This window comes from Solanum lycopersicum, chromosome 5, assembly GCF_036512215.1.
Source record: "Solanum lycopersicum chromosome 5, SLM_r2.1".
Lineage (NCBI taxonomy): Eukaryota > Viridiplantae > Streptophyta > Magnoliopsida > Solanales > Solanaceae > Solanum > Solanum lycopersicum.
The window spans coordinates 17085054-17109882 of record NC_090804.1 but is presented as its reverse complement, the minus strand read 5'-3'; the positions used below and the strand labels follow the sequence as shown (position 1 = coordinate 17109882).

The window sequence follows — 24829 nt, the reverse complement described above, 5'->3', positions numbered from 1 at the left end:
TTCTCTTCCTCTCCGTGTATTTGGCATACAAGGAGGGTGGTTCTGCACGAATCAAGAACAATAAAACAAAGTAAAATCAAGAAAATATCAACTAAACTATAGTAATAAGTTTAAGTTAATCTAAAAGCTACTTTCCCCGGCATCGGCGCCAAAATTTGATATGCTCAAACTTACTTCTCAAATAAGAAGTAAAGCGGTCGTGTCAAGTAAATAACCCAACTAGTGAGGTTGGGATCGTTCCCACGAAGAAAATAGTTTAGACTTAACTACAATCTATTATTACTATTGTTCAGTCAATTACTTCCTTAGAAAGCATAAAATGATAAAAGGGGGGCTTCTATTCCTAAATAAATGAAAATAACTAGCGAAATAAAAGGAGACAACTAACAGCTTCGAATGTTGGAGTTTAATCAATTAATCAAAGTAACTAGGGTTTAAGTGTTCCCCACAGGTTCATAACTTGATAAGTCTAACTATAACAATTCTTTCCTAGTATCTTGCATGCAAAGTGATAAGTTATGTATTTCTAAATCTTTGGTCCGGCATCTAGAAAATTTCACTCCGCACCTTGGTCCGGCTGCGTGTGTTGTTATACTAACCCTTATCTTTACCTAATATTAAGCATCATATTCAATATTTGACTATGTTATTACCTCGTACCAATCAATACTAGCTTATTAGATAGTATACACTAAATCTATGTTGATAATTCTTTTCCTATTATCTCCCGGCAATTAGCATTAAGGCGAGTTCTAACGTTGGTCATCTGTTAAAACTACTTCTAAAGAAAGAATTATCAATACATGCAAGACACTATTCTAGAATTGTTATTTTAGATAGGTTTTACCTCATTATTTGCCTATGGTTCCCACAACCCTAGTTATGGAGTTTAGTTACCCATAGTCAAAATCACAATATTCAAATATATGGTATAAGAATTCATGTACTTACTTCAATGAGAAAGAGTAAAATCCGAAAGTTAAAGTTCGCTTGATTAATCAACAAAAATCACCAACAATCAATGATAAAAGTCTCAAGATAATCAAGAATCTAACAATAATCAAGGGCCTAACCAAATAATCTAGAGTCAGACCTCAAAAACGAGGTTTTTCGAACTATTTATAGAAAATAAAAACCTAATTAAACAAGGACTCTATTTGCTGGAAATCTGTCAGAAACGCGGCTGGATCTACGGACATCGCGACGGATCGTCATGGTCACGACGGACCGTCATGGACTCCGTCGTCCCATACTTGATGAAATTTCTTCTGCTGCTCTCTTCATTACCCTCGACGGCAGGTATGACGGATCGTTACGAGCACAACGGTCCGTCAAGGGTCTCCGTTCCAAAGCACTTGAACTCTTGGAATATGGGTACTTGGGCTACTTCTCTGATCTTCATGACGAACCTGCAGGACGGACCGTCATGGTTACGACGGTCCGTCACGTTTTCCGTAACCCCACACTTGGTCAGACTTCCCCATCATCCTTCAGCAGCTGCACTACGCTGCCAGCTACGGACCGTCACAAGCATGACGGACCTTCACGATCTTCGTAGGTGGTCTCTTCTGCATTTCTTCGCTCAAAAACCTCCGCATTCATCTTTGGACAGATTTCCTGCAAATGAGGAGAAACTTATGTAAAAATTATCACAAAAAGTCTTTTGGACACACTAAACTTATGGAAAAATTATTAGTAATACCGTGGAACCACGGTATATCAGTTGTTCACATGGATGTGTTCACACCTGAAAAGAGTTGGATCTCTGTTAGAGGATATGGCTTGAATTTTACAAAAATTATTACATGAATGTGCTCTACCATCTAGGTAAGGCCAATGTAGGGGTTGACGCCCTCAACAGACTATCCATGGGTAGTGTGACACATGTTGAGGAAGAGAAGAAAAAATTAGCCAAAGCTGTTCACCGGCTTGCTCTCTTAGTAGTTTTCCTTGTGGACATGCCAGTTGGTAGTGTGATCGTTTAAAATAGGTAGGAATCTTCATTGGAAGTGGAGGTTAAGGAAAAACAAGATAGATATCTTATATTATTTTAGTTGGAAGATGCAATTCATCAGCAAAGAGTTGAAGTTTTCTCCCAAGGGGAGATGGTGTGTTTCGTTTCCGTTCGCTCTATGTTCCTAATGTTGGTGATTTGAGGAAGCAGATCCTTACAAAATCTCACATTTCCAGGTATTCTATTCATCTGGTGCCACTAAGATGTATCGTGATCATGGAAATTCTTTCAGATGAACGACATGAAGAGAGATATCACAAATTTTGTGTCTAAGTGTACAAGTTGTCAACAGACTAAAGTAGAACATCAAAAAACAAAAGTTGTGACTCAAGAGATTAATATTCCTACGTGGAAGTGGAAAGTGATAAACATGGATTTCATTACGGGTTTACCTCGTACTCGCAGACAACATGAGTCTATTTGTATGGTGGTGGACAGAGTCACTAAGTCAGCTCACTTCTTGGTTTTCAAGACTACAGATTCAACGAAGGATTATGCTAGACTCTACATAAGCAAGATAGTCAGATTGCATGGTTCCTTTATCTATAATCTCAGATAAAGGTCCTTAGTTTACATCTCATTTCTGAAAATTATTTCAAAAAGATCTTGGTACTCAGGTAATCTTAATACAACATTTCATCCGTAGATGGATGGTCACTTAGGGCGTACCATTAAAACCTTAGAGGATATTTCAAGACATGATCGATTTCTAAGGTAATTTAGATGATCATATACCTCTTATAAAGTTTGCATATATTAATCGCTTCCACTCCAGTATTCAGATGTCCCCATATGAGGCACTATATTGGCGTAGATGTAAGTCTTCGATTGGTTAGTCTGAAGTAGGTGAAGCAAACTTGATTGGGCTAGATCTATGGAGAAAGTTCAATTCGTTAGAGATAGACTAAAGATAGCTCAGAGTCGTTAGAATTAATATGCAAATGTAAGGAGAATGGACTTAGAGTTTGAAATTGATGATTCGGTTTTCTTGAAAGTGTCACTCATGAAAAGGGTGGGTGATGAGATTTGGAAAGAAAGAGAAGTTCAGTCCCTGGTAAGAAGAAGAAGATGAACCTGAAATGTCATTTTTGTTCGTAGGAGAAAGGGAGAGAAAAGAGTAATTTGAAAAGTTTGTTGTGGGTGAGGGTAGGTTATTTCTGTATTTTATTAATGTTTTAGAAGTCCTAAAAATACATTTTACCCCCTACTTAATTCAATCCCTAATTACTAAGTAGTAGAAGTTTTGACCTTGGTTAGTTAGAGTTGTCACCTTTTTAATTTCAAGACTTGATGGATTCCTCCTACTCATTTTTCATGTGAGAACCCCTATTTTCATTGTTCCTCCCAAATCGCTGCAGCATTTTAGGTAGGAACTTTTCCTGTTATCGTCCCAAGTAGCAGAGCCACCAAGGGTGGAAATAAGAAGGGAGCCACATTCGTGATCGATTGTGCAAAGCTCGTTGAGGATAACATCATGAAAATGACCTTCTTGGAGAAGATTCTGCAGGAGCGCATCTAGGTTGGAGGAAAGGCTGAAGCTCTTGGTGACCCCGTGAATGTTATTCGTTACCCAAACAAAATCATTGTCATCTCCAAGAGGTATTTGAAATACTTGAGTTAGAATTTTCTTAAGAAGAATAGTGTATGTAATTGACTCCGAGTAATTTCCCCAAATAAGGACCGTAGTGTTTATGAGTTGAGGTACTTCAACATTGCTTACAATGAGATTGAGGAGGAAGGTTGACTAGTTTGAATTGGTCTTCTTGATAGATCTTCCTTTGTTGAACTTTAGTTTTGTAGTTCTTTATTATCTAAAATTATATGTCTTGTGAAACATTATTTACAATTTGTCAACTATGTTATAACTTTGTCCTTTGCCCCTAAAGAAAGTGTGTACATGTGAAACTTAACCAGAATATCAGTGGTCTTCACGTTCTAATGCATAGGGATAACGATAGAACAGGACGGGTGTGAGGCGGCGGGTTTAAAGCTATACGGACGAGTGGATTTAAAGTTATGTGGAGAGGTTTGAAATAAATATTTCCAAAATTAATGTGGAGCGGGTTTATGCATGTTTAAGGTACCAAATAGGAATTCAAAGAAAATTAAATGTTTGTAGTGAGTAAATATCAAACATATAAATTTGACTTTGACTTTAACTTCTCTTTTATTTGAATTTAAACTAGACATGTCCCATGATTGTTAGTTGTTGAAATATTAATTAGAAAGAGTTGTCGAAATGTTACCTAGAAACAGTCAATTAGTTGTTGAGATGTTAATTATCAAAAATGGAGATGAGAAAATTATGCAGGATTGATTTAAATATAAAGCAGGTCTATATGGGAGGGCATACATGACTTGAAACTCTTTCTAAGAGTCGGTAACTTAGTGCCTTATGAACATTGATTTACCCTCGAGTAGCTGAACAAGATTGTCACAAAAGGCGGTTCAAAAGTGTGTGGATTGAACCATCTCTACTAATGCAGATTGAATCCCTCAGACACATTTTCTTCAAATTATATTATTTGTAATGTAATACTTGGGGATTAAAAATCAAAAATTAAAAAAATGTACATAACTAGAGAATTAATTTGTAATGGTGACCTGAGAAAGGGTATTCTAGCCTCTTAAGTATCACTCCCATATTACCAACTCCAGCAACACAGACAGAAATCTCACTTGCTGCAAGTAAGGTGGGAGAAATTCAATTTACCATGGCATAATGGGCGTAAGCTACACTCTGTGGCAAAAATAAATTGAAGGGAAATCTCAAGTGACATTCAACTAAAATATAACTGCGGACCATTTAAATATACATTTTTACATCATCTGGACAAGTAGATGTCTTATAGCACAATTTTGAAACATGCACGACAATGAGCTTGTATTGAAACCATCTCATATCATGCATTAGCACCATTTAAGGTTATCTATTTATATATAGCTACCAACACACGCTCTAGATCCCTAATTTCCAACCCGAAATTATTTTTTAAAAAAAAAAATCTACTTTCAATTCTACCACAAGTCAGAAATTTACAAGAATGTGATGGAAGGATTCCCAATCATTAGTGACCCTTCTCTTCCTCATCGAAATGTAGGCTCTCGATTCCTTTCAGTGTGGATTCATAGTTCTTCACACCAGGGACAGATGAAGCATGTTTAGTAGGATCTGATGATCCAACAAGAGGGGAGATTCTCTGTCCACTTGATATTTTGTGCATGGTCGCTGGACTAGCCTCAGGCGCTCGAGAACGTGTAGGATCAGAGCCATTTCCTACACTGGAAGTCTCACGGCTGCCAGACACTAGACCTCGCCGCAATGATCCACTTGATCGTCCCAGGAAAGTAGAGCTTGGCAACTGAAAAATTGAACGCTTCATCATAATGTGGCAAAAAAATCACTTGTCATATATAGCATATATCAAGTTCCACATCAACAACTTGAAACACTATTATCTTCTTTTGGTTTTCCTGGGACCAAGGAAATACAAACCTAGATTCTTTGTCCAAATCATCTGAATTCTGACGTAAGAGTTATTTTAGAATTGGCAGAGCACTTCAACAAAACGAAGTTACACACTTGCACTCAAGGTTTCACTACAATTGATCATGGACAGATCTCTGACAATCAATTATGGACTAATCTATATCCTAGAAGCTCTGGAATTTGAAAATCTTACCATCTTATCTAAGTTAATCCAACTCACTTACCATAGCATTCTTGCTGGTAGAATCATTTCTGAGAGGACTCTTCTGCTTGGACAAACTTCCTGCATTTACAAGCGGCCCAGAATATCTCCTTCGAGAAGCATCTGCTAGTTGTCTTCCTTCTTCCTCACCTGCAAATTATTGAGAGTAGGCACAATGAAAATCCCAAATGGAAGAGACAGGAAGGTCTCCACCAGTAATCTCACCAGTAAGTGACGAAGCCAAACAATAAAAATAAACCTCAATGTTCTCATTAGAACACAAAAATGACAGGATACTGGAAGATCACCTGACGGCCTTTCTGCACTAGGGATAACCGGGGGCATGCCTGAGCTGGTTCCAGCACCAGTGCCCTAATAAAAGAAGCCATCATAAGATATAATCTCTGCACACATTTAGAAAAAGCGATATTTCATCACTTACAAGAGGTCGGGAAGGAGGAGCTGCGATTTGCGATTGCTGATATTTCAATATAGTCCAATCAAAAACATAGTCAAACTGAAAGCCTGCAATGCACATAGAAGTGTAAGGGGAGCCTAGATCGCATATTACCAAATAAACCTAAAAATAATCTTTCAAAATTCATTTAGACCTTCGCGGATGAAGAGGTCACGAAATATTCTCTTCAGATAAGCATAATCTGGTTTATCCTCAAAGCGTAGTGAACGACAAAAATGGAAATAGGATGCAAATTCAGTAGGATAACCCCGGCATAAAGCCTGCAAAATTGTAGACCACTGCTCCATAGATGTGTCTAAAGAAAATCCAATCACCAAATTTGCAAATAAATTACCTCAATAGATGTTGACACCTTCTTTTCACTAATTTTATCATATTTCTGCTTCTTAGTTCCTGCTTTCAGCCCTTGCCAAGGAAGACTGCAATAAACTAGATGTCAAAAGAAGCTGAATAAAACAATAATGAGGAAAGAAATTGCAGCAAAATTTACCTTCCCCTTAGGAAGTACATCAGGACATATCCAAGAGATTCCAAATCATCTCTCCTGCTTTGTTCTATAACAACAGTAATAGCATATCAACTGACAAATACAGCATTGTTTCGAGCTGTACAAAGAATAAGCAAACAAATATAAATAACAGGAACACTCACCAATACCAAGGTGAGTATTCATGCTAGCATATCTTGCAGTGCCTGTCAAGTTTTTGTTCTCTCTGTAGTGCAAACTATCTTATAAGGCACAGATAAAATACAAAACACAAATGCATGTGCATTCATACAGAAAAGAACTTGGGGATACTTATAAATAAAGATGAGGCAGTACTACGTAACAGTCCTCTGAAATGGAATAGACATATTTCCATCATAAGATTTTTCACAGCACCAAGAAATGCATTGGGTGACTTCAAGACATGCATTTGTTACACAACAGATCTTAGAGAAATGCACTTCGAATTGTCTTAGCAACATCCATACACCTGCAACAATCTGTAATTATCACATATCCCCAGCTGGAGTGTTACATTTTGGTAATTAGGGCCAAAAGAATCATATCTATTTCTTTCATAATTGACAGAAACTTTCTTCATAATGCCTCATCATATCCGAAGGTAGGAATTTACGTATATAATCTGCTCAGTCTTTTCTCTTCAGATGGAAGTTCTAAAGCAAACTGAAAAAGGATTCTGTACCTATGAAAATCAAGGAGAAGAACAATTTGACAAGGGGAAAAATTCCTATGAACTATACTATAACATATTCTCAACGAAAAAGAAACAGTCACTGCAAACATTAATGCTCTTACAAATGGGAGCTATCAAGTTACCTGTAAGGTATGTGTTGGTGAGTTGAAGTGTCTCGGTACTTCTTGGCCAGACCAAAGTCTATTATGTAGACCTGCATTTTAAGTCGAATTAAACTATGGTAACACATAAATCCTGGGAAATTGTGATAACGAGTAAAAATTAATAATCAAAATATCGGACCTGATTTGCACGCCTTCCCAAGCCCATAAGAAAATTGTCTGGTTTAATATCTCGATGCAAGAATGATTTAGAATGAACAAACTCAATGCGATTTATCTGTAGTAAAAAATGGAATAGCCATGTAACCAACAAGTTTAGGCAGCCTAAGACTAAATAAGAAGCATTATTTTAACTATTACCATTTGATCTGCAAGCATCAGAACTGTCTTCAGGGAAAGTTTCCTACTGCAAAAATTAAATAAATCTTCTAGACTGGGTCCAAGCAAATCCATGACTAGAACATTGTAATCTCCTTCAACACCGTACCACCTCACATTTGGTATTCCAGCTAAAACAAGTATCATAATTAGTACCATTACTCATGAAAACATAGTCAAAAGGAAAGAGAAGACAGAAACGACTATTACTTCCTCCCTGCAAAATTCTATACAACTTTGACTCATATAGCAACTGAGGATGCTTTGTTTTGACATTTTCCTGCAATATCACCAGCATTTATCAGACCTTAAAACCAGATTAGAAGAAATAATGCAGTCATTCACATAGTTGGGGCCTAGAGAAAAAAGAAAGGATGAACACATACACAAAGATAAATAAAGAAAAAGATTAACACTTCCAGATATGTAATCATAGGAATTATTTGCGATATAGGAATATGATATACATGGGAGTTCTATCCATCTTTTTCCCAGTCAAAATCAACTGATCGATGTGTTTCGAAGCTATGAACAACAATGTTATGAGGTATGTATCTCCAATTCACTTTCTGTGAACATCATATGTCCAAAAGGAAATATTAGATCAGAAATTAACATATATGCACAAACTTTTTATCTGTAAGAAGAAGGGGGGAAGGGGGGTTGGCAAGGGAGAGGGGCAAATATGTGTTCACCCACTTGTGGACTTAGATAATGAAGAACAAACTTCTTATTTTTGAATGAGAAATTTGTCTGGAGCTAACTCTTTGGACCAACTGCAACCTCCCTAGCTCAGGGATGATGGGTCTACCCTTCTCTACTTGAATATTGGACTGAGTTTGCTTGGCACAGGGCTCAAACTAGTGATCTAAGACACAAGTTCCTTAACCTATACCAATTTAGCTAACCCCCAAGGACAATAATGAAGCACAAGCTTCTCCAATACCTGCCTGAACTCAGAAAAAAGAACTATTCTGTTACGGCTAACATTCATCATCTGTGTGAGCAATTATACAAGGCAGCAGAACTACATAATGTTTAAAACATAATCACCTTCAACTTTCAAGATCGACATAATTCCATGATAGCATTGACCTGTCAAACTATGCCCATGTGCAATGTAATAGAGAAATCAAGTCATAGTTCACTTGTTCCCCTGATGTATTTTAAGAAAACAAGTGCTAAGCAAATAGGAGCATTCCTACAAGGGGCAACCCAAGTTTTATAAGATCGTTTCATTCTTTACAGTAACTGTTGTCTCAGCCCAAAACTGGCAGCTGAAAATCTCTTTTATAAGAAGGCATTAATGAAATGAAGAAATACTCCCCGTATCACATTTCTGCCACTTCATTTGACTGTGTAAGAAGTTTGAGAAATAAAGGAAGACTTCTGAATGTAAACTCAATATATGCAAGGTACCAAAATTGAAGATACTATCTATATGTATATAATATAATGGCTTAAGTCATTGACAAACACTTAAAGTTGTCCGCCTATTTCATTTAAACACCTCAACTAAGACTTGTATCTATTGAACACTTTATTTGCTCAAAAGTCAATCCTATTAAACACAAAATGATGACATGGCAAAAAAAAGTGTGCTCCACCCTCTTTAAGCGAGTTGAATAGTTCTGAAGTAATATTTTTTTCTTTTTCTTTTTTATTTTTCAAGTTATACAACTACTTTTTTAAAAAAATAATTAACAAAAAGAAAAGAAAAAAAAGAGACGGAAAGAGTTGTCTTCTTCCCAGTCTTTGTTTCCCTGCATTTTCATCATCACTTCAGTTTGTACACACCCACACCACAGTCCCTCACTTTCTTTCTCTCACTCTCTCCGATTCTCTCTGCATTTTTCCTTCTTTCATTTTTTTAATTACTACATAAATCTAAATCTTAAATTTTTTTTCGGAACTCCATTTTTGCTGATGAAGATGATGCAAATTGATTTTTTTTGGGGCAAAAGTTGATCTTATTTTTCATATAATTATAATAAATGATTAGTAATAGAAAGAAAATGATGGCAATGGGTAAAAAGTTCTGATGCTATCCAATTGAAAGAGGAATGAGTTATAGCTTTGGACCGCACACTACCTAGCTCAAAGAGGTAAGGTTCAATGGAGAAGAATTACAGAGGTGAGGGCAATGATTTACTGAGGGGGTTGCACAACCGCCGCCAGTGAAAGGGAAACGAAATTTGACAAAGAAGAAGGGCAGCCGTGGGTGGGTGGTGGTTTTTTTTCAGAAAATTCTTTTTAAATTTTTTTGGTTAGTTAAATAGATTAAAATAGATCTTTTAGAATTTCCCCTTTAAAATAAATTTTTGGACTTAAATGTCACGTGTCATCAATTAATTCATCAATTTGTTATGTCACCGCCAGGTCATCGCGAGTGAATTACACACATTTCACATTTTTGGATGATTGTCAAAAAAATGACAAATAGGTATCAATTTTAAGGACCATAGGTATTCAATAGGTACAAGCATTAGTTGAGATGCCTCAAGTGAAATATGCAGACAACTTTAAGTCTAATATAATTGTAATCTATAAAGTTCAAACTTTTGATGTGGGATAGTTCTTTGGCTAAGGATCCTTCTCTTTTAACTACTTTCTCCGTACATATGTTCAATCATTTCACCCAAATAAGAAAACTCAAAAGTCATTCTTTAATACTTCCAAGACTTTTTGTATTCCAAGCTAATTTAAGAAATATTCAATTTTTTAGAAAAGAAAGGAGGAGAGGAGGTAACGGGATCAGAATATAAGGAAACTAAAAAGGAATCTCTCAATCAATGAAACTGAATTACAGCTTTATAAGAGCTCTACAATTTCTCATACAAGTAGAAAAGGAAAGAGGGGAAAGGAATATTAACTCAATTGATATACCATAATTGTTGGTGCCAATAATATACATACATTCTTGATATTAGAATAGGAAGAGAACCAAAAGAAGAAAAACACAACATAAGGAGTGAATTTTGAGAGTATGAAATTAAGGCATAGCCATTGGCAGAATGTCAGAAGCAGCCATAAAGAGGTTATAATTGGTAAAAAGAAACACAAGATTTTCAAGGTCATGAAAATCTTGAACACGCATATTTGGTTGTTTGAAAGATCAAAGCACAACTTATTTTAATATACAGTATTCAACAATTTCCATTTGGGCCAAAGAGACTTGTAGCAGGTATATTACATCTATCATTATTCTTAATTTCCTATAAATTGATGAATATGGAGTTGCATAATTTGCAAGTAACCCATGATCACAGAATATACATTCCCTGTTTCGTTGAGTATTCATTTGTGAAACAAGAAATCATACCCAAGAAATGGAGCTTTAAGTATCTCGGGTCCATAAGCCAAGGAGACGGAGAGATTAATGATGATGTCGCATATTGTATTTTATTTTTATTTTTTTTGGGGGGGGGGGGGGGGGGGAGGGGGATCGCAACCGGGGTACTGTGTGATAAGAATGTGCTACCAAGACTTTAGAAGGGTAAATTCTATAGAGCAGTGGTTAGACTACCTTTGACATTGTAACATGGGAGTTGGGACAGAGTGTTGATCAATCAAGAACCCACGTCAAAAAGGTGAATGTAGTAGAGATGCAGATGAACTGTAAGCATACTAGAAGAGATATGATTAGAAACAAAGTTACAAGGGACAAGATTGGAGCGGCCCCCTAAGCAGATAAGATGAGGGTGAGAATGGGATGATTCAGACATGTGAAGAGGTGGTGTGTGGATGCGCCAATAAGGGGGTGTGAGAGGTTGGCTATTGCAAAAACTAGGAGAGGTAGATGTAGGATGAAAAAGATCTGAGGGGAGGTAATAAGAGTATTAGACACAACATGACTCGATTCCAGCTTACTAAAGACACGACCCTAGATAGGAAGGTATAGAGGTTGAGAATTAGAATAGACTTTTTGTAGGTAGTTGAGTGTTCCGCACTACATACGGGAGAGGCAAGGTCTAGCCTTATCCCCTTTTATTAGTAGTAGTAGATTTTTTCGAGAAAGGTTAACTAGTATTATAAACAAAAGAAGTACACCAATAGCGTGCTCCTAAGTACTTGCATCAGAAGTATGAAGGAACAGCCAAGACAACATCTATCACCTATATACCTTATAAAACTATCTAAAAATAGGGTAATGTCCCATATATCCTTAGGTACAGAATGGATACACCAAAAGTAAAAGGTTGCTAAACTGTTCATTTTTTTATGACAATAAAAACCCGCAGCCGCTACCCTTAGGTGTGCACAGAGTGAAACCCCCGCAATAGTCGCAAATCACATATTTATACTTTGGAAGGAAATGCTCTTGTTCTTAAAACATCTCTGATTTCTCTCCTTCCACGCAGGGCAATCTTCCATCTCTCTTTGTGTCCTGATTTCCATCTCTATTCCAGCATGCTAGTAGGTCTACACTATGCATTGGCATGGCCCATCTAATACCCCTCAAGTTAATTAACCAGTCATAATGCCAGTCACTTTATAATGCAGAAAAGATGATCTATTGTCACTATTTCAGCTTCACAAAAAAAATCTGGATCATAACTGCCTACTAATGATAGTAGTTACTAATCACTATATTCTTCAATGTGTGGTACTTCTATTGTTTTACTAGCTTTGTAATTTCCTACTATCGTATTTACTTTGTTTCGAAAACCTCTCATTTGTGCCAAGGATCTATCAAAAACAACCTCTCCACCCTACAAAGATTCGATAAGGTCTCCATACATCTTATCTAACCCCCACTCTTGGGACTATACTATGTATGTTCTTTTAATTAAAAATAGCTATTTAATTATTTTTCTAATAATAAACTAAATTGTAATCATTAAATCTTATTATAATCACAACAATCTAGGCAAAACAATAAAAGTGACCAGGATGATGAAAATAAACAACTACACTAAAGACAATTAAAAAGAAAAGTTGGCGTGATACTAGAGGACAGAAGCTAGAATATAATTTAATATTTGTTGATGAGAGAACAAAGAGAACGTATTTTTAGCATCCATGTCAATTTATCTCTTGTTTTCACCCCTATGGTCATCTATTTTTTAACATAAATAGAATACATTTTGATAGGATTTGTAGGTCGTAATATGTCATGATTAGTTCTGTTATTGCACCTACATGCATTGAGTTTTCAATAGTGAAAACCAACTTATGTAGGGTGGTTTATTGCCACAAATACTCTTTTTTGGGAAGTAAAATTTTAGTTGCCACAATGCTTTATTTCAGCCAAGTTACTAGAAAAAAAAATTATACATTAATATAACAACTAATGGTTGAGAAGTTCTTGGTTGCATTTTCCTTATTTATTATATTTATCATCTTCAACAATTTACACTTTTATTTCATAATTCAAGCTCACTTTTGAACATAATATTTATGTGATTTTTCTTTTAAAATAATACTTATTGAGATTGTGTCTGGACTTAAACTAGTGTTACCAAATACATGAACATGGCATTCTTATCACAACATAGTATCGCAGAAAATGAGATGGAGAGAGTTATAACTAATAAATTTAGGAGAACAACCATCAGAGTCCGTAAGTTATATCTTCATCCATTTTGATTTCCAAGTTATTCCACAGAGTATATTTGACCATTAAGTAAATCTAGTACATAAGCCCTAATTGTCTAAAGCTAAGTGGCACTAGCTCATACTTGGAGGGGTAGATAAATTCAAAAGGCTCTTGTCCCCTTTGAATGGGTTTTTGTCAAACAAAACTGGTTTATTTTGAGTCATTAGAGAGGATGACTTAGAATACCGATGGGTGTTGTAGTTGAAGCCAAGAGGACTTTGGCACAATTAAAAATTGTGGAAGTGATGTCGGACCCATATATTAAAGCTAGGCCATCTCAATTCTTTGTTTACATGATGTCGGACCCATATATTATGTCATTTGTGCTTAAGTTACTAGGCATGCTCAAGCAATGGGAAGTCCCACATCAATGTGGGTCAGTGTTGTGAAAAGCGCAAAAAAGTGCGCTTAAAGCGCGCTTCAAAGCGAGGCGACACCAGTGCGCTTCTTTCTCCTGAGGCGATGCGATCTGAAAAAGGTGCTCGCTTCAGATAAAGAAGCGAGAAGCGACATTAAGGCAAAAGTGCAATAAAGCGCGCTTATTATAAAAAGCAACAATTAGGGTTTTTTTAAAAAAAAATAGGTCTATCTAAAAAATTTGAAATATACAATATGACTTAATTTTTCTTTCACGACTCTTCATTCGCTTCTTCTCTCTTTACGACAGCGCCTGAGATTGTGTCTCTCTTCACACCTCGACCGCGACTGCAGGTAAGTTTTAACCGATGTTTATTAGTTCATCTCTATGAGTTCCTTTTCACCTGAAATATACAATCTTCGCCTTTGCTTCATCTCTGTGAGTTTCTTTTCTCTTCACGATGCGACTGCTGTAGTTTTTTCTTCTTCTTCTCTTCTTCTCTTCATCTCTGCTGCGATCTGCTCTGTTTCTGTTCACAATTACTGACTGCCTCCTCTGTTTTTTTAAATTCTTTTGTTTTTTTTCGTTTTTATTTTGTGATCAGTGTGTATGCTAGCAGCTCTTTTTTTAATCTTTTGACACTTCTGATGATGAAGAAGATGATGACCAATTATAACCCTTGGTTATGACACTTGAAGAGTTTGAGGATCTTGTTGAAGAATAGGAGTTTGAATATTTGTGATTTAATTATGTTTTTGATTTTTTGCTTTATATGTTATGACTTATGAGTATTATTGACTATCTATTTTCTTTTAATCTAAGACTATATTACCTCTATTTAGTTATTTAATATTTTTATTTTTATACGAAATGTCGCTTTTTTTAAAAAAAATGTGCTTCGCTTCACGCTTCTGTGAAGCAAGCCCTCGTCGCTTTTTTCCGCTTCTCGCATCCCAAAACACTGATGTGGGTGGTGTAATTGGTTTCTTTGTGGTCCAAGCATACTCACATGATGAGCGCAGGCAGAAGTTCTGAGTTTGAGCCTCACAATCACCCATTATAAAAAAAAATGTACATGCTTAATTTTGAAGACATACTTAAGTATGTAAGTGGAAGTGATACATAAGTGAATAAAATATACTTTCTTTATTAGCTTAAGCTTTTGGTTAGATGGCATTTGCTAGAGGTAAATGCTCTAAGTTATGGCTTCCCCATGGGATGCTCATTTGAAACCTTTGTCTAGTCAATGCTAGAAAGAGAGAAGTGATGTAAATTGTAAACATGAGAATGGAAGGTCGATCGACTCCATCCCTTGAAGTCGATATGTGTGAGTCTTCCACCAATTGACAGAGACGTCGGCCGCCAAAATGACGGGGTCCTTAAGTACTCAGATGCATACAAGGAAAAGACAAACATTCAACGCACTAAAATCTAGTGGAAAACTTAGCCAAAGAAGGTGAGTTTTGTAGATTCTTTCCATTGGTTCGATCCTTCTCCATACGCAACGTGTACAAATCTAGATCGTTTTTATGTGAGAAAGGTAGACTTCCAGAAAAAATAATATTCTTGGTGTTGTTTCAATGTTTTGCTAATGACTTTTGATGGAAACTACAATATCCTAGGAAAATAAGAAGAAAAAAACTTCTAATTTCAACTAACAGTGGAAATAGGTTGCCCGTTAGAACTACTTAATACAATGTACAACCAAGTTTTTGTGGTTTCCATTTTCCTTTCACTTGTATGGGGCAGGAACATCGTGTTTACATTGTCTCCACATGCTCACTAATAATTACCTTCATAAATATATCCCTTATAGGAAAAAATTCAATTGCATTCAGAAAAAACCATTATTTGTCAATTGATTCCCCTACATTTGCTACGAAGTGTGACGGGCCAACTACAATTTCCTCAATTGTAGAAATACAAAAGATCTCCCGTTGGAATCTCATTTACTGAAATGAAGAACTTCAATGGTTATAGAAGTATCATAGCATTAGATGATTAGAGAACAAAGGACCTTTGACTATTCCCAAAAACAAATCCCCCTACATTTAACCTCAATGCATAATTTTTCCTTCCAAAAATATGATAAGCCATGTTGCATAACAAGATGTCTTCACCCATCTACAAATAAAATTATTTTCACTCAATTTGACTACAGTACCATGATACCCAAACATAATAGTACTCACCTTCCTTGAATTACCCTGCCTTATCACATAGCCCTAGCCTAACCATCACAATTTTCCAGTCTCCAGCTTAAAGAAATTCTTGGGGATTAGGTTACTGTGATATTTTAATGGAAGGTGTAATATGCTCAACCAAGAACCCTTTTGCAGTTGGAATAGCATTTTCCCTGGACGATGAGCAAGAGGAGATTCTGCCTCTGTTATCGAGAAGTGCAGATAACAATGCCCTACAATATGGTCTCAAGCATGCCAAAAAATTTATGTTGTCTTTGTTTGCTTGCATAAGTAAATTTCTGTTAGCCTCAGTCAACAAGGAACCAAAATTGTATGATTAATGTTGTTTGAAGCGCTTATAAAAAGTAACTTACAAGTCAAAAGCTAGAAGCTATAAGTAGAGGATATCTACTTTTAGCTTTTGGCTTACTTCAAAACTTTTTTGGCCTAAAGTAAGTGCTTTAAAGCACTTTATAACCTTTCCAAACACCTCCAAAACAAAAAAAAGGTTCAGAAGCCAAAAGCACCTAAATAAGGTTAATTTAAACGAGAACTTAGTTCAATTGAGTGTTAAGTGTGCTCAATAAAACAATATGGGAACCAAAAGCGGGTGTAATGCAAATAAATAAGGGACCAAAGCTACTATTTTCCAAAGACTTAATGTTCTTGAAATACTATAAATTCATGTATATTAACACATTTGGCTACGTTTCCAAAGAGTTAATGTTCTTGAAATACTATAAATTCATGTATATTAACACATTTGGCTACGTTACGATCATTCCAATGATAATCACATATCAACATAGCATACATGCTAAACTTCAGAAACAATGAAAAATTCAATGCTATACAGGGAACTAGGAAGCAGAAAGCCATCATTCACATGTACTTGAGCAAACAATTCTAAACTAAGATATAATTGGTGCTTCACAGTAACTCAACTGTATCGACTATCATACCCTAATAAGTCATCACCTACCTAATTTGGCACATCAGTTTCAAAATACAGATTATTTTCAAATGAACAACTAAATTCTTCTGTTCTAAAAGGGAGATTTCCAGTCATGAGCACTGAGAATGTGGATTTTTGATAACTGGGAGGACAAGCGAGGGATAAGTTGCTATCTTCCAAATGAACCAAAAGAAATAGTAAAAATATACATAACCGGGATGAAAAAGGAAGTGTAAAAATTCAACAGAAGAAAAGTAATTGGTCCAAGAGATGCACTCACCAGCTTAATTGCTACCTCCTCATTAGTCTGTATATTAGTACCTGCAGCACAGAATCGCAATTAACATCAATCAAAAATAGAGTGAGAAGTTTCTGAAACGAACCGAGATAGATCTCTCCGAAAGATCCACTGCCAATTTTCCGACCGAGTCGATACTTGTTCCCAACACGAGTCTCCATCAAAACCCCAATTAGTTAGTGAAGCTACCAATTCAGTAGAGAGATGCAAGAGAGTTTCTTCGAAGTTGTGCTTTTTGCTGCAACAAACGTTTGCTAGGCTAGGGTTTGGTTGAAGAAGATATAGAGAGAGAAAATCTCTCTATAGTTGAACATATGCTCTCTCTTTCCTTTTTAGGTTTATCATTTCGAGTTTGTGCGAATAATTTCGACACGCGTTGAGAAGACGCGTGACCATTTAAGTGCTATTGGTGGCTCCTATGCCGGGCAAAAAGATCCTATATCACGTGACTTCAAACTAGCTACTAATTGCTTTTTGTTACAAAATACTTTCTCGTTTTAGAGTACGACCTGATTTAATTTGGCATAAAGTTTAAGAATTTAAAGAAGATTTTTGTATCTTTTGATCCTAAATTAAAGTTAGGTTAAATGTATAAAATTGCTCTTTGATTTTGTTGTCTTAAATATAGCACGTGGAAAATTAAAATTAAAGTTTTACTAAAAAAAGAGTTCATTCTTTTTTAAACAGACTAGAAAGAAAAGGAGGTTATTCTTTTTTAAACGAAGGGAGTAATATATTATGGATGTCCAGTATATCAAGAATTTATTATATTAGTTTTTCTCTATTATGAAAATGATTGTAACTTCTAATTTTTATAACCATTATTTTTGTAAACTTTTATTTTTATAACATATCTCATTATATTATGTAAATATTATGTTTATGATTAACCTTTTGTATGTATCTATGTTACACTTTACACTATAAATAGAGGCATAAGGGTTCATACTATAGACAGTTGAAGATTTGGAAAATATAAGAAAGAATGAAAGAAAGTTATATTATAGAGTGTTTCTCTTGTCTTATATTTTTCTTGTCTTCATCTTTATAATGTTTTTTTGTTCTTAAGTTAAACAACACGTTATCAACACGAGTAATTCATTCTCCATTAAAAATCAATGGTAGGTATTTCTTGATTTTTATAAATTATCCTAATAATTCTTCGTGCAAGGTATATTTCATATACTATATATTTATTTGTACTAACAAAGATTATTTTGTGGTTATTTATAATGGTTAGTAAATTACGGTTATCTTCACAACAACATTGAGAGGGACAATTAAAATGTTTTAATTTATTTTAACTTATTTTTTTATATGGTTCCAACATGTTGTTCTAATTAATTAGCTTTGTTCATTTTTAATCGATTTTAAGTCAAATTCATATTATATATATGGTATTCAATATTTATATTTTGGTAATGCATTTGGTTTATGAAGAAAATGATTGAGAGTAAGACGGTGGATTCAAGTTTCACCGCACCAAGTGGGTAAGACATTGAGTTAAAGTCTCAGTGCAGCATGATAATAAGAAGTTAGGGTTTAAGTCTCATCGATTTATAACCAAAAGCGTCTTTATATGGGTAAGATATAGGATTTAATTCATAATGGATTGTAGTGATGATATGATGATGACTAACATAAAGTTGTATGATTTTGACTAAAAAATCGTGAAATTGGCTCAATTAATTTGCTTCATTCTCTTATATGAATATGGTAGCAGTGCATAATATGTCTGAAAAATGACAAATGCTTGAATGTATGAATTTGGGTGTGATAAAATGTTAATGATGATCATTATGATAATTAAAAGGGAAAATGCACAAATACCCCCTCAACCTATGCCCGAAATCCCAAAGACACACTATATTATACTAAGGTCCTATTACCCCATGAACTTATTTTATAAGTAATTTTCTACCCATTTTCGGCCTACGTGGCACTAAATTGAAAAAAAAAGTCAACTAGCATTGGCCACACAAGATAGTGCCACGTAGGCCGAAAAAAAGGTAGAAAATTATTAATAAAATAAGTTCAGGGGGTAATAGGACTTTAGGATAGTATAAGTGAGTCTCTGAAATTTCGGGCATAGATTGAGGAGGTACTTGTGCATTATCCCTAATTAAAAGGAAGAACATTATAGGTTCTTAAGATGGTCCTTCAAAGTAATATAATAAGTTATTATGACAGATTGTTTCTTAAGATGACCCTATAAATGTGAATGCAATTTGTATTCATTACAGTGGTATGAAAAGTTATTGACTACGTTGTTGTTGGTGCAACCAAATTTTAAAAGTTTTGCAAATTCTCCATCAAAATAAAGGAATTCAAAGTGGTACTACATTTGGTACATCTAACCTCTTAAAGTGATTTGAGGTGAGTCACATAAATTTGACAAATATGAAAATATGACAATGAGTGTCTAATAAAAACTCATGGGGCATGTTCATGTATTGTTGGATAAATGTCACATCTCATCTCTATGGAAGGTTTGAGAGATTGAAAAGAAATATTTTGGCATAAATGATCATTTAGTCATATACTTTAAGTACTACACAAATATTGTGGTATGTTAAATTATAGAAGGACAAAAGAAATAAATAATTATTTCCTATAAAGATTGTGGCCATGATCAAAATAAATATTGTTTTGTGGCAACACAAATCTGTTATTGATTGTCAAGAAACATGTCTTGCATATGATAATTTTAACCATGACAATAATAATAATTTTCTCCTTGAAGGAGATGGTCACCATAAGAATGACATTGTAAAATTTGTGGTAGTACACAAAATTAATTGAGAGTTTCAAAAGGGCTAATTTTTTACTATCCGGAGGAATGAAATTGTTCATAATATTGAAATTGTAGTAAGTCTCAAAAGAAACTTTTTAAGTTACGGAGGAATTCAAAAAAGAAAAAATTATTATTTGAGACTACGAATTATTGAAAGATTTAATATCTTCAGATTACTACAACCGAAGTGGTTTATAAGATTACCCATTTTTTCCTCTTGTTCATTGTATACAAACATGGGCATGATGATATAATCACATGCAAAAGTAAACTAAAAGTTTACTAGAATAATTATTAATTGGCTTAATCGGTTGGTCATTCCTATTCAAATGTGATGCAAAAGAATTAGAGAATTCAAGTAACTACATGTTTGAAGAAGTAAAATATTCTTTAAGCATTCTTTTGTGTTGCTTGTTCTTACGATAAAATGATTAATGTATTAGCTAAGGTTGAGGTTGTATCCCCTAAAATTATTTGGAACACGCCCGACGTCATTCGACCGTGTGTGCTGCCCAAGGGCCATGCGGGCATGCCATCCCCGACATCGTCTGGCCGTGTGTGCTTTCCAAGGTCGATGAGAAATGTCACGCCAGACGTCGTCTAATCATGTATGCTTTCCAAGGATGATGATGGCATGTTACACCCAACATCGTCCGACCGTATGTGCACTCCAAGAGCGATGATGGCATAGCCACGACCGACGGCATCCAACCGTGTGTGTTGCACAAGGGCAATGATGGCATGCCATGCCGGACGTCGCCCGATCATGTGTGCATACCAAGGGCGTTGATGTCATGCCACAGCCGACGTCGTCCAACCGTGTGTGCTGCACAAGGAAAAGGTGAATATTGGCCCGTTCATCTGCCATGTGAACCGTTTGCTATTATGATTTAATAGATGCATCTATGGTACGATCAGACGTCCAATTGTATCAACTTACAAATTGGTTTTTGTAAGGTTATTTGCTCGAATTCTTAAATTAAGAGGACAGTTTCAAACTATAAAACTATGTTGATAATGTTTGTTGACTTAGAATTGTATGCCTCCAATTATAACTAGACCATGGATTATAAGAACAAATCTCTCAAATTAAATTTGGTATGAGATGATTTTATTTAACATGTGTACATCAAGCCAACAAGGTTCTCCCATCACAATTAGTTCAAAATAAGGAACCAAATAATTTCCATCTAAAAATTTAATATGTTCACATATGATTTTATTGTTCCACTGTCACATCCGGGGAAGTACTGCCTAGACGTAACCGGCGTCGTCGTTCTCGAAGAGGAATTAGACTAGCCCTTAGCATTTGTCATTACATATCATAGGCTAAAACACGGAAAGATTAAAAATTTACATATACATAGTGAAGTTTACATAGTCCTCTCAGATACTACTTATATGAAGTTTACATAGACTCATCAGATAGGAAACCTACTTAAGATTCTCTTTTAAACAACATATATAACATTCATAAGATAGTCTATTAAGATCGTCTCACCTAAAACCATCTAAAGGAGTACAATATTTGGACTTAGCCAATACAAGTTCAATACTCCATATAGGCTTACAACAATGTATCGAACGATAAAGGAAAGAATAATGTCACTAGAATATACGATTACAACGCTAGAATATTGAAAAGGCATAATCCTCGCACATGAGGACCGACCAACACTTGGAAGAAAATAGTCCAAGTCTTCTTCAATCGGCCTCCTAGAAAATCAATAGTCAGAACCTAAATATTTGTAGAAAACATAGAAATATGGGTCAGTACACCACTTGTACTAAGTATGAAAACAATGCACATAAAACATTGTTTTCAAAATTTGAGCAGTAAGTTGTGACCCTCTATACATAAAACATTTGAAACAATCTACTTTTGGGCTTATATTGTACTTAAGTAGGGGCATGAGTCCAATATTTAGTTTAACTTAGAAAACATTAGTACAATCAGTACACCACTTGTACTAAGTATGAAAACAATGCACATAAAACAATCAGTACACCACTTGTACTAAGTATGAAAACAATGCACATAAAACAATGCATCTCCAATTACACGAAGTTCATTTTCCAATGAATTGAAAGCAATGCCCCATCCTCTGTTTGAATCAGCTCTTACTAGCACTTGTCCTTACATTTTCCAAGTGTTGGTTTTTTTGAGGTAAGGTTTCAGCTGGTTTGTAGATGTCTTGAGTTAGTACAACTCACTAATCACTATAACTTTTGAGGGCTTATATTGTACTTAAGTAGGGGCATGAGTCCAATATTTAGTTTAACTTAGAAAACATTAGTACAATCAGTACACCACTTGTACTAAGTATGAAAACAATGCACATAAAACATTGTTTTCAAAATTTGAGCAGTAAGTTGTGACCCTCTATACATAAAACATTTGCTCAAATTTTGAGAAATCTCTATAACTTTTGGGCTCCTTGATGAATTGAGTTTGAAGGATAAAAAAACCATAACTCAATGATTTTAATACGCAAAATTGATGAAGAATCACCACTCAAATCTCCATTCCAAGCTCTTTCTTGAGTTTTGGCTTCAATGGAGTTCTAGAGAATTTCTTAGAGAGCTTGGGGTTTTGATTTGGAAGAACGAGTTTATCTAGATATTTAGGAATTAAAAACCCTCTTAAAATACCTAATATACCCATAAGTAACTTCCCAAACTCTTATTTTGACTTGGGGTGAATTTACTAATTCACCCCTTCACTTAACAGTGAAGCTGTGCCAGTGACAGTCCAACCCACGACCGCCCATCGACAAGCTGATTGTCCACAAACGGATAATCATGGCTGTCCGTTGATGGGTTTACAGACTTTAGACTGGGAGTTTGATCTCCCTAGTCTAAATCTTGGACAAAAAATCCAATCAACGGGGTGTCGACTGGTCAACGAGCCGTCGTTCGCCTCCATCGTTTGTGACTAACCTTGACAGCCTTTGGCTCTAGGAAGGGTCCTTACTCAAGGACCCTTGGTTGGTCCTTGGGGACTTTTAACTTGACTTTTACAATTATATTATGTTTTTATACGAGTTTAGGACCTCCCACATCAATTTTATCCAAAACTAACACATAAAACTCAACGAAACATGCCAAGACATACAAGATCGTATGAAGGCAAACCTTTCGAACGTCATGGATGTTCTTGGACATTTGACCTTCAAACTTCATGAAACTTGACACACATCCTATAAATACTATGATAACCCATATAAGAACCTCATAATATCATAACACATATATAAACACATAAAACACATGTAGTTGACTTAGTCGTTGAACGTCTTAGTCGTCCCTTGACTTTTCACTCCCAAATCACTTAATACTTTAGACACGTCCTGGTTACAAAATTATTAAACATATTAGGACCTTATACTCTCATAATAATTTTTTTAATCTCTAGATTCACCTAATTCATTTTTGAGCTGTCACAATCTCCCCCACTTGGGCAACATTTTTCCTCGAATGATAGTTGTCACTCTCCGAAAACTTCCAAACACAGAGATTCAACTTGCAGTTCATAACCATACCATGTAGCATATTATACAATGCACACCTCTACAAGAAGCATCAATTTCACACAATCAAGAGACTGGAATAAATTCTACAACTCATCATGCCCTAAAATTCTCATCCTCCTTTCCAAATAGCAAAAACTCATTTTATATTTATTACCATGCTCATATACATCATTTATAACCACCTTACAACAATTTTCAACCAAAGAAGGATTTAGTAAATTTTTTAAAAATGTTTCAGTGAGCAGATTTTTCCTAGCAGCTTTACAATGAATTATTCAACATTTTTAAAAAATACAACTTTCAGACAATTCACGATCAACTTACTACCGATTCGACCGAGGATTATGCTAAGTTTTACATTCAATAAGTGGTAATACTTTATGCAGTCTCGTTCTCGATAATTTAATATAGAGGGTCACAACTTACTGCTCAAATTTTGAAGTCTTTCTAGAAAGGTTTCAGTTTGAATGTGAACTTAAGTACTACTTTTCAGTTTCAAACGGATGGAAAAACATATCGTACTGTCTAGAACTTAGAAGATATGCAGAGGGCTTGTGTGATTAATTTTAAAGGGAATTGGAATGATCACATACCCCTTATTGAGTTCGCTTACGACAAACGGCTCCATACAAAGGTCTTTCTGTGAGAAGCTGCAGATCTCATATTGGGTGGTTCAAAGTTGATGAAGCAGGGTTTATAGGACCAATTGAGTTCACCAAGCCTCGGATAAGGTTAAATTTATTCAAGAGAGGTTGAAGGCAGCACAGAGTCGCCAAAATCATATGTTAGGAGAAGGTTGTTAGAGTTTGAGGTGGATGACTCAGTATATCTTAAGGTTTCACCCATGAAGGGGGTTATGAGGTTTGGTAAGAAGGGGAAACTCATTCCACGGTAAATTGGACCTTATAGAATATCCAAGAGAGGGTAATGTAGCTTATGATTTGGAGCTACCACAAGATTTAGCGTTGGTCCATCTGGTATTCCATATTTCTATGTTGAAGAAGTGTATGGGTGATCTTTCATTGATTTACCAGTTGAGAATGTTAGAATTAATTATATATTATCCTATGAAGAGATTCTAGTTCAGATTCTAGATCGCCAAGTTTGCAAGTTCAGAACAAAGAAAGTTGCATCCGTCAAAGTCTTTTGGAGGAACCAATTCATCGAAGAAGATACTTGGGAAGTTGAGGAGGATATGAAGAAGATATATCCACATCTCTTTCAATTTTGAGAGAATGTTGATC

The 24829-nt window shown here is 35.4% G+C and overlaps 1 protein-coding gene across 1 annotated transcript; it reads right to left on the bottom strand.

The window, feature by feature from the left end:
• Window positions 1-4770: 4770 nt before the first annotated feature.
• LOC101258260 (casein kinase 1-like protein 2) lies at window positions 4771-17685 on the bottom strand. Its single transcript, XM_004239206.5, has 14 exons — window positions 17344-17685; window positions 17241-17281; window positions 8076-8145; window positions 7848-7996; window positions 7669-7764; window positions 7509-7579; window positions 6836-6897; window positions 6675-6738; window positions 6519-6603; window positions 6318-6444; window positions 6149-6231; window positions 6015-6078; window positions 5729-5856; window positions 4771-5376 (listed from the first exon to the last, which is right to left on the bottom strand). Exons 1-14 carry the CDS (start codon window positions 17417-17419, stop codon window positions 5083-5085), a joined length of 1410 nt encoding a protein of 469 aa, XP_004239254.1. The 5' UTR covers window positions 17420-17685; the 3' UTR covers window positions 4771-5082.
• Between the last annotated feature and the right edge of the window lie 7144 nt (window positions 17686-24829).

Coding starts and splice junctions, on each gene's coding strand:
- LOC101258260 (XM_004239206.5), bottom strand. CDS start 17,419: ATGGAGACTCGTGTTGGGAACAAGTATCGACTCGGTCGGAAAATTGGC. Junction 7,580..7,668: donor TGGGAAGGCGTGCAAATCAG/GTCCGATATTTT, acceptor CTTAAAATGCAG/GTCTACATAATAGACTTTGG. Junction 6,232..6,317: donor TGACCTCTTCATCCGCGAAG/GTCTAAATGAAT, acceptor TGTGCATTGCAG/GCTTTCAGTTTGACTATGTT.